At 49.0% G+C, this 10,804-nt stretch overlaps 1 protein-coding gene across 5 annotated transcripts in view; it reads left to right on the top strand.

The window, feature by feature from the left end:
- Positions 1 to 246: 246 nt before the first annotated feature.
- GALNT13 (polypeptide N-acetylgalactosaminyltransferase 13) overlaps positions 247 to 10,804 on the top strand; it is an 83,108-nt gene continuing 72,550 nt past the window's right edge. The window contains exons 1-3 of one of the 5 annotated variants that reach the window (XM_090143445.1): positions 247 to 580; positions 7,619 to 7,717; positions 9,304 to 9,472. In XM_090143445.1, coding sequence (XP_089999571.1) covers positions 9,331 to 9,472 — 142 coding nt within the window. In that variant the 5' untranslated portion in view covers positions 247 to 580; positions 7,619 to 7,717; positions 9,304 to 9,330. Of the gene's footprint in view, positions 581 to 7,618; positions 7,718 to 9,223; positions 9,473 to 10,804 lie in introns of all 5 variants that reach the window. The other 4 variants (XM_090143446.1, XM_090143449.1, XM_090143447.1 and 1 more) reach the window with 4 other exon arrangements.

Genomic DNA, 10,804 nt, shown 5'->3' with positions numbered 1-10,804 from the left:
AATGTGGGGTCACCGTCGCTGGGGGTGTCCCAGAGCCGTGGACGTGGCACTGAGTGACGCGGGCAGCGCGCATGGCGGAGCGGGGATCCAAGCGGTCTTCGCAGCGCCCAGAACCGACCCTCACAGCGTGCGCACGGCGGCACCGCGGGGCGGGCTAACAGCTGCTGCCCGCCACCCCGCCCAGCACAGCGGCGCGGAACGCCGCCCGCCCGTCCTTCGCTCCCCCCGCCGCTATCGGCGAGGCGCCGCCCCGCACCTGCCCGCCCATCCCTCGCTCCGCGGACTCGCCGGGTCCGCCGTGCCGGGCCGCAAGTATCGCGGGAGCCGGGCGCTGCCGCAGCCATTGGGCGGCGCGGCGGAGGAGAGGCGGCCGCCGAGCGCCGGGCAGCGGCGGCCGAATCCCCGTCCCGTTGCCGGCGGCCATGAGGAGGAGGCGGGCGGCGGCGCCGCGCTGTGCCCCGGGCGGGGGCGGCGCTGGGGGGCGGCGCTGAGAGGCGCTCCGCCGCGGGTGAGCGCTGCCCGGAGCCGGGTCGGGCGTTTGACAACTTTCAGTGCCGCCGCCGGCTCAGCGCTTCCCCAGGTACGTCTGCACGGATGCGCCGCGGCTCGGTCCCGTCGCGGGTTTCCCCCTCGTGAGCCGCCGGTGTCTCGGCCGTCGGAAATAGGCTGGGAGGGGACGTGCGGGCGTCCCCGGGGAGCGCGGGGCGACGGCATGGGCTGCGCGCTGCCGCCTCCTGGACGGCCGCCTCGGGCGCTGAGCCGGCAGCACCGGGCGCAGCGTCGGCCGGAGAGCCGCCTGCTGAGAGCCGCGTCCCGCCGCAGGGCTTGGGCTGAAGGGGCTCCGGAGGTCCCTTCCTGCCCGCTCGGCGCTGCGGTTCTGTGCTTTGCGGAGCACCGTGGAGTCGGGTGTCCGCTTCGTTCTCCGCTGTGGAGCGAGAGCGGGCTGAGTGATTTGTTCGGGCGCTTCTGGAAGCAGCGAGAGGAAAGGCGAATGGGTAAGGCGCGCTTGGGATGATGCAGAAGAAAACAGGAGGGCACCGTGCCTCGTGGGGAGGGAATGGGCCTTCGGTGTCGGGCTGCTGTGGAAGCAGGCTGTGTAAATCGCTCCGCTGGCCGTGCAGTGCGTGCTGCTGGAGCTGTGCAGGGCTGCCGCAGGAGCTGCTCCCAAACTGCTGCTCCCCTTCCGGGCAGCGCTCTCGCTTGGCCTGTTGCTGCAAACCTGGGTTCCCCTGGGATCAGCTGTGCGAGGTTTAGGAGTGATTTCTTCACCGGAGCGGTGCTCGAAGAACCCGGATCTGTGCTGTGCTTTCCTGTGGCTGCGTCGAGTGTGAGAGCTCGGTGTCTGCGGGTTGCGGAGGATGAGTGTGTGTTACGGGGAGAGCTGGCGCTGGTGCGGCAGGGGGAAGCAAGCTGGCAGCCTCCTCTGTAGGTGAGTGTTAAGGAAGGACCGTGACCAGCTTTGCTTCTCAGGCACAAACGAAGGTCTGTGTGAATGCAGCCCTGCGTGGCTCCAGGCTTTGTGTTGTTTGCTCCTGCCTCCCCCAGCAAGAGAAGTCTGATTCTCCCCAAGCATTTAGGAAAGGGAGAGGTGGCATATCTGTTCTTACTCCCTGTGCCCCGAGGACCCTGTTGTAGGGATTAGTGAGTTGTAAAATCATTCCTTACCGTCTACAGCAAAAGCTTACAACCATTTTATGTTTTGAGCATCGCTTGCAGAATCAGAGTGTGCTGCTTTCCTCATAATGCAAAGTGCTGCTGCTTTGGGTTGAGGCAGCGTGCAGCAGAGTGCTGCCTGTGTGCAATGATGGGAAAATTAAGGCCGAAGAAGGAAAGCAGAAACACTTGGAAAGAAGAAACTTAGAAACCTGGAAGCTGCCTGCAATTCATAGACTCATATCACAGAATCACAGAAGGGCCTGGGTTGGAAGGGACCCCAAAGATCATGAATCTCCACCCCCCTTCCCCCAGGCAGGGCTACTAGACTTCACATTTAATACCAGCCCAGGCTGCCCTGGTTTACTATTAGTATAGAATGGCTTGGGCTGGAAGGGACCAGAAGGATCATCACCCAACCCCCTGCTGCAGGCAGGGCTGCCAACTGCTAGGTCAAGTACTAGATCTGATTGCCCAGGGTTAGTGGTGGTGGTTGTTTGTTTTGCTTTTTGTTAATACTAGCTTTTATTTTTTTGTATGTGTGACATTGGTGGATGAATTTGAGTCTTGCACCAAGTACTTGCACTGAAAATATGGGAAAATCATTTTTATCAACAGAGGAAAGTATGGTCTACGACTTTTTTTTTTTTAATCAGTGTGGTGAGGCTCATCTAGCAGATCTGTTTTTCTTCAAAAACACTGAGATTGTATACTCATTCCTTCTTTCTGTATATTCTACTACCTCTTGGTGATTCGCTTTTAAGTTAGAGCAACTATGATGTGAAATCAAAATCTGGATTGTCAGCAATGGCCTTTTCAGTATTCACAAACATTGCTTTTCGAGGACTTGTTTTGTGCGATTGGCAGTGAGAGAGCTCTGATTTCTCAGCACTGGAAATGGGTTTCTTTGGTGTGTAGGGAAATGAATGAAGAGGCCATTCAGTTCACTAGGTGTGCAGACTGCATGCTTCCAGGTGATGCAGCTGCTGTTGTTCCTTGCATTGAGCTCCCCAGGTGCACACGGGCACAGCACCTAGCAGAAAACTTGATTGCATTCAAGCCAGCAGCTCTTGTTTTGGTGTCAGAGGAGCGCTGCTGTTGAGCACATTGGTGGAGGCTGTCCCAGCTGGGCAGCTGGTTCCACATCTCTGTGGGATGCCTGGCTCTGTGCTGGCGTTGCCATAGGAAATCCTTTGGTACGTGGCTGTGCTGCTTGGGTTGTACCATTCCCCGGGTGCTTGTCCCATAGCTTTTCCCCTGGCTGTTGCCTGGCTTGTTGTACCATTTCATCAGCGTTTGAAGGGCTGGAAAACTGGTTCTGGGTGCTGTCAAGTCGTCAGTACCACTCAAGTACTTGTTACTTCTTAATTTCACTGGTCTGTGTGGGAGAGCACCCACCATCTGAAAGCAGAGCACATGCAGTCAGGTTTCTCTGCTAATTAGCTGCAGGGAGGCTCCAGCAGCTTGCAGGGGGATCCCTGCCTGCTTCCTGCTGGGGAGGGTGCAGGTTTGGGGAGGCACCACCTGGCTGAGTTGGTGCCTGTCTTCTTTTAGGTCAGCATTTTAATTGGGTTTCCAGTTTTAGTGCTTTGTGCCAGCAGATGTGTGGAAACAGCATGTCTTGGTGCAAGAATGCGAAGGTGTGGACTAAAGGCAAAGGAATCCTTTTCTGTTTTGCCATCATTTGCAAGCTCTGTGGTGTACAGCGAGTTCGCTCTGAGCACAGAAAGTTTTTCTTGTCTGGATGTTGGGAACCTGGGAGGTTCACTGCATCGAGGTATTGATTCTGGGAGAAGCTGGTGCTATAGGCATATTGCTTGCCTCTAGTCTGAACAAAGCAACAGAAAGTAGAGGGTAGATTAACAAATACGTTTGATTAGGTGAAGTAATAAGCCTTTTCTACTTTCATTTCAGAGTCACGGAACCGCTTTTTAAAATAAAGAATAGGTTGCCTTTTAAATGTCAAGTTGTCTATTTCAGGAGAGGAAAGGGGGAGAAACTCAATCCTAAGACACAAAACGCTGGGCAGCTCTAACCTGATACACCTGATTTTCTTATTGAAAGTGAAAGCTTCCTGTATTAATCTCTGAGACTGGCAGTCTGAGCATTCTGAATTGTTCAGGTAACTGCACATGAATTAATAAACTGCTCACGGTATTGGGTGATGATTCATGCTTTTTTTTTGAGATAATAGTTTATATTTAGGTTTGGTTAAATGAGTGTTAACTCTTGGAAGGCAAAATGTGTTTTAAACGTATTTAGTATGTCACAGAAAATAGGATTGCAATCCTTAGTAGTTTTTTAAGCAAGTTTGCTTCCTCAGCTTTTTAATGATTATTTCTCTGGAAGCAACTCTAATGGATTTTTTAGTTTATAATGCAGGGTGGCACATCTTGCACCAAAACACAGGCAGTGGGCTTTGGTTTGTGAGATCTCGTTTTGTGATGTGCTGGCCCTGGCACATGTGGGTGCAGTTGTGTTTTTGTACTCTGTCACTTTCTGCTGGCCAGCTGCCATTCGGTGCAGTGCTGCCCATGTTGCATTCTGGTTCTGCAGCAGAGATTGGCAAAAATAGTAACACCAAACATTCTCTTAGAAGTACTTAAATGTTGTCAATGAGCTGCTTTTCTCATACCTTACTCCTGTGATCAGTATCATAACGATATCTGTGGCCATCCTGGGGTTTCTAGTTCTTAGCTTCTAGCCTGAATTTGCTGGAATGCAAGAGGAGAGCTGAAGGCTGTGCATGGAGATGGCTTCTGAAAATACAGAGATGTCAAGCAGGGTGAGCTGCAGCCCCAACTGAGGTGGTGAAGTTGCATGCCTCAAAAGCAAAGCCCGTGTGATAGATTCACTAGAGAAGGCAGCATACCTCGGTTGAATAATGAAAAGGCAGGAAATTACCTCTGGAGTCATAACAGTAATGCAATTCCATCCACTTACTCATCTTCCTAAAGCACCTGTTATCTGCAGTCTGCATGTGATAATTGAAACGTAGCTCTGAAGGTCAGTGGAAGCAGTTTTCTGCCCCCCAGCTTATAACAGCATGCTTTTCCCTCAGTGTTCATAATTCAGAGGGGTGTAGGACAATAGGAGAGGTTCTTGTTGCATGATGCTGTTGGAGAATAGTCTCTGTGTAGCTTTATACAAGGATTTGGGCACTCCATTAAGCTGTCGCTGCCACTACTAAGAACAGCATCCACTTGAAAAAAATGGTGTTCACCTCTATTTTACACTCAATTCTATGAGAAATTAGCGCTTCAAAACTTTCAATATAGTGCTAATTTTCAGTTTTGCATCCCTTCCCATCTAAGCTCCTAAATGTCAGTGCAGATGTGTTGGTGAGTGTTGGCACCCTACTGGCCGTAGGCTGGTTGTGGCCCAGGCAGAGGTCAGGGTGTCCTCACATTGCTTTGGAAGATGTGGCCCCAGTTCTAGGAGTACACCTAGCATGCAGATGCACTCTAGGACTCTAATAGGTGCTTTTCCTATTAAATCAGTGAAGGTGCTTAGTGGGCACTGGCTGATACTTCTCATTTTCTTCGGTGGATCTTCTGTGCTGAATTTGTTTGAGTCTTGCCTGAGGCTTAGGAAACTTAATACATACTCAGTTCTAAGAGTGGCAGTAGATTAAGGGGCCATTCAAGGGCGTACTCGCACAGATTGCAGACACTGGCCATTTGGAAATATACAAAAATAAAGCTCCATACATTTTTCTGGATGCAATTTTTGCTTGCAGTGCCTCAGGTACCTTCCTCTTGCTCTCACTCCCACGTTGCTGAAATTGCTGTCTTTGCATCCACAGCTGAGCCACGCTGACAAAGGGTGAGAGCAAAAAGCAGTGAGAGGAAAGCGCTGGGCTGTGAAATGGATGGATGCTTCAGAAAGGAGCCCGGCTTGGGATAATCCACAGGTGTGCTGCAGACAGCACTGGCAGGAAGATACTGGCTTGAGGTCTGTGGTTTGTGGTGAGATCAGTGCACTGGTGGGGCTGTGTGTCAGCTTTGGGCTGTGTGGATACAACCAGGAAGCAGAGCTGGGGCTGGATGCTCCTCAGAGCCCTGGCCCCAATTGGTGCTGCTGTTATTTTTAACGAAGGGGTGATTCTTTTGGTTTGTAATCTCATAGAGGTGGCATGAAATGAAATGAAAAGCTTTTTAGGCAACTGGACAGAATAGTGCTGAATGCCATGGTGTCAAATCCCTGAGGAAATGAAGCAGGTAGGTTGCAGGGAGCAAAGCTGAGCGTGTGCTTCATGTCCCCAGTGCTGTGTGCTGGGTGGAAGCAGGCTCTGCAGGGGACTGTTTCAGTACCCAATAAAGGTGATGTGAGCTTTTGTCTTTAATTCTGCCAGGTTGTACAGAGCTTGAATTTATAACCTCCGTAAGATCCTCTTAGTGCTGCGTTTTGCTGTGGCAGTTTTAGGAAAGCCTGGCAATGCAGCTGAATTCTAAATTTGCATCCTGTTTTCTATTACAAAACCCTGCCTTTATTGCTTCCAGTGCTGCCAAACTGCAGTGTTTTGGGGCAGGGATTTCCCTGCTTTGTTGCTGCTGCCTACTGTTTAAAATTAGCTTTGTTCTTTGCAGTGGTAGCTGGGAGACCTGGCATGTTTCTCTTCCCCTTCCTCCCCTGAAGCCTCGGTACTCCAGATTTTAGTAAAATCCCAAATCCAAGCAATTTAGGGCCAGAGTAATGGGCAGAGCTTGAGGCCAGGGCATTTGGCAGCTGGTGTGTATTGCTGCATAGGAACTTGGTGGCCCAGCATTAGCTGGGCTTCAAGTGCTAAAGCAGGTCTGATTATTATTATTATTATTATTATTTTTTTTTTTTAAGTAGTGGGATGAGTATTTAATTGAAATGTTAATTATTACAAAAAGCCAACCCAAACTGTAATTGCCATTGACTTTATAATTGCTTGTCTGGCTGTCTTCATTTTAACCCCTGCAAACTGCATAGCTCCTGGCCACGGTGTTACAGAGGCGGTGGTTCCTGCACAGTTGGTTTAGAAACTGCACAGATTTGGGAATAGGAGATTTTCCCACTCATCCCTCTGACTGCTACACCACCGAGGTTCACTGGGTTGTATTAAACCAAGAATTGATGAGGAAAAGAATTCCTCTGTATGATGGAAGTGCTTGGGGAGGACGTGCTTTTGTGTCAGCTGGTGCTGAACAAATAACTGTGCTACTCAAGGCTACAGAAGCCAATTACAGCTGCTGCGGTGACGGGCTGCGTGGGGGGGGTGAAGGCTTCTGCATGTTCTTCTGCTTTTTTCTTTTGCCTAATAAAGATCTATGTCATTTTTCTGTTGTTTTGGTTTTTTTTTTTCTTTGTAATTTTCTTCCTATCACTAAACCGTTCCTGTTGACTAGCATGAAAATAAATTGTGCTAACTGGAAGCAAGTGTTCTAGAGCCCATGCAATTTTAAATCAACCGGCCCTGCATTGCTCTGGTGAGAAAAGGAGCTGCTGGCTGTGTTTACGTGGCAGATGAACAGCTTCATTGATTATTTCATAGTAAAATAGCACTTCAAGCAGATTTCTAAAAAGCTTATTTAAATTGTTCTGTCTCCTCCGTCTCATTTGTTCAAATGAAGTGAAACTTAAACATAAGTTTCTGTATAAAATGTGTTGGAACTAAGATAAGTGGGTTAAAATGCAGACGCAATTTATGAGAATGTTCTTTCTGAGAATCACAGAACATCTTGGGTTGGAAGGAACCTTCAAGATCATCCACTGAAAGACCCTTGGCTGTGTCCCCTTTCCTTCCTACTGTGCCCCAGCACATTTGGGGCACCCCTAGGAGCTGGAGGCTGCACAGAGACAGCAGCAGGCAGCATTGATTCCTTTCCATCCACCCCACAGCCAGCTCAGCCTGAAAGCAAATACTCTTTGAGCTCCTTGTTCCCATCCTAGGAAAGGCAGCGGAGCAGTAAGACCTATCCTGTGTTTTGTTTTGCAGGTGCTGGGACTGCTGTCCTGTGGTTCGGCTCCGAGGCTGTGTGTGGGGACGTGGTTGAAGCACAACTCCCAGTGCTGGCGTGGAACACGGCGTGTAACGGTACGAGTGAGGTGTCCACGTGTGGTCATCTGACTTAGCAGACAATCCCAGAGCTGGGGGGGCTGGAAGGGACCTCTGGAGCTCCCCCAGACCAACCCCACTGCAGTTCCCTACAGCAGCTGCACACGGTGTTAGGCAGGTACAAGGGCTCCAGAGGAGGCTCCCCCACCTTCCTGGGCAGCTGTGCCAGGGCTCTGTTCCCTCATAGCACTCCAGTTCTTTCTCACATCCCATTGGGATGCACAAAGCAGGGGTGCTCGTAGCAGAGATGCATGCATTAGGACCAACCACAGCTGCATTTGCATTTCTGCACGCTGCTAATTTCAGACCCTATGGATAAACCGCACAGCCCATTGCATCAATCTGGCTCTGGTTCTGCTCAATTTCTTCACACTCCTTTTTGCACCATCCTCGCTGTGAATGGAATCAAACCCTGCAGTTATTACCAGTTTTTGCACTTTGTATAAAAGAAATGGAGGGGGATGAAGGTGTGACTGTTTGCACCTAGGACCCGACAGGTCCTGGGAGGTGTTGGTTGCTGGCCCGGAGCTCAGCTGGAGGCTGGGATGGAACAGCCATGGCTACAAGCACTTTAAAAGTGAAATTTTCAGAAGGCTGCTGAGGGGCAGCTGTGTGCTGAGACAGGGGAGGTTTAGGTTAGATATTATCACAGTCACAGGATGGTTGGGTTGGAAGGGACCTCAAGGATGATGAATCTTCAACCCCCCCCCCACATGCAGGGCCCCAACCTCCAGATTTCATAGCAGCCCAGGCTGCCCAGGGCCCCATCCAACCTGGCCTTGAACACCTCCAGGGCTGGATGGGGCATCCACAGCCTCTCTGGGCAGCTCATAGCAAAGAACTTAAATAACTTTTAGTGAGAACTATTGGTGATCAGTGGATGGTTGGACTGGGTGATCCTGTGGGTCTTTTCCAATCTTGGTGATTCTATGATTCAAACATAGTGTTGCAGGGAAGAGCCTAAAGAGGTGGGTGGGTAACTGCTGTGTTCTTTTGCAGGTGTCTTTAGTGCTGTTGTGGCAGTACTCAGTTTTTTTCCATCAGGATTAATTAAAAAAAGTAAATTGCTTCTAGTCCTTGCAGGACATATTCAAAGCAGCGCTATAAGCACAGTATTTGAGGCAAAAGAAAACTTCTTTGTGTTAATGTCTAACGTACAAAAAAATTCCTGGTTAGAACTGTCTGTTAGCACTGCTTTGACATTTTGCATGCTCTTTATTGAAATATATTACATTGTATTAGAAGATCATTAAAATGATTGAGGTATACACGGTGTGCTTCTAAATAAAAGCACTATAGAGACTGCCTGTGAAGTCTGTAAGTTTAAATGGCTGGTATTCATGGATGAGAGGGGAAAGAGCTTGGGCTGAAAAATGAAAAGTGCCTGCATGCTTCATGTGTAAGTACAGTGTTGAAATGTTTACTTTTTTTCAATTCAGACTGTATTTGTTAGCTAATCCAGCCTTTTTCTTCTTTTAATCGCAGTGGGATGCATGCCTTTGCTTCCATGTTGGATTTTAGCTGTGGGAGTTTGGTGCATCTCAGCAACGGCTTTCTTTCTTTAGCACTTTAGCTGGAAAGGAAGCAAAGCGATGAGGAGATTTGTTTACTGCAAGGTGGTGCTGGCCACTTCTCTCATGTGGGTGCTTGTGGACGTCTTCTTACTTCTGTACTTCAGTGAATGTAATAAATGCGACGACAAGAAGGAGAGGTCCCTGCTGCCTGCTCTGAGGGGTGAGTGCCAGGTCTGAGCCATCTCTCGTGGCCACAGATTTATTATTCTTTTTAATTATCTTTCTCATATCTTTCTCTGTGCTTCCTAAATTATTTTTCCAATTCAAACAGACAGAATGCCAAGATCTGAAGTACTGTTTTATTTGGTGGTTTCAGAATTGCAGATATCTTAGTGTCTGACCTTTTACCATATTGAAGCCTGAGCCTTGTGGCCTTGTGCATTTTTTTTTTTTCAGCAAAAGCAATATAAAATGTCTGGTACATAGAAGAGAAAAAACCAAAATAATTATTATTTGGTAATCCGGTATTTGAAGTCATTCTTATGATTAGAGAGGAAAGATTCTGCTTGTGTAGAATGTACATAGAAGTAAGAAGTAAGCTTTCCATGCCTTTTTAGTCGTAATTATTGCTCTGTAAATGATTCATGAAGACAACTTTGCAGTAGGTGCACACTGTAAGTGGTGACAGTTCACAGACTGAACACAGCTGTCAGAAGTCCCCCTCTGATGTCTGTTGCATCTTGAAGCATACAAGTGACAAGTACAAAAGCTGGGTGCTGTAACAGTGAGCTGTTGCTGTGCTGGTTAGTGACATTGCTTAACAACTTGCAACTGTTATCCCAATTAACACGGAGCTGGCTTCCAGTCAAGCCGTCTTTACTGGTATCTATTTTTGTACCACGATTGAAGGAAAATATGCTTATTTCTTATACCTGCTTCCTGCCCTAGAAGAAAGTTAATACTGGTCAGTATTTAGCAGTCCCTGCTTATCAGTGGCATATGCAGAAAATTTGTGAAAATGTCAGCATTCTGCATCCTTTTAGTGTGGGCTCTGCATCTCTAGGCTTGTGTTCTCCTCTTGCAGCTTTCCCCATACTGATACTGCAGGTGGCTGATGCCTGACAAATCTCGAGGTGACAGAGGAGTAAGTTCCCAGGACATGGACCAGACAGGGTGAGGGGATGCTCTTCCAAAAGCAGTCAGGAGAGTCAGAAAAGGTTTGCAGTCCTTCCTTTCCTCAGAGGCACCTTGTGTCTTGTAGCAAGCTGCACAAAAGCAGAGATTTCTCTGGAAGCTCAGGTTTTGTCTGGAATTTCGGCAGATTTAGAGCACTTCAGAAAAGCTGTAAGAGAGGTAAGTTTTATGGAGAGCATTGCATGAAGTGGGAGCTGGGTCTGGCCTGTCCCTGGGCTGAAGCACAGTGAGGCAGCCAGTAAGAGGGGTCTCAGAGGGCATCTCTTGGCTTGCATGCAGGGCTGCTCCCATCTACTCCTTCCTGCAGGAGCAGGGACCACAGCTGTTGATGTGTCAGGAGCCAAGGTGTGCTGCTCGA

The sequence above is a fragment of the Phasianus colchicus genome, chromosome 7 (genome assembly GCF_987193195.1).
Source record: "Phasianus colchicus chromosome 7, bPhaCol1.hap1.1, whole genome shotgun sequence".
In the NCBI taxonomy this organism is placed as follows: Eukaryota; Metazoa; Chordata; class Aves; order Galliformes; family Phasianidae; genus Phasianus; species Phasianus colchicus.
This window is presented reverse-complemented; position numbering and strand designations above follow the sequence as displayed.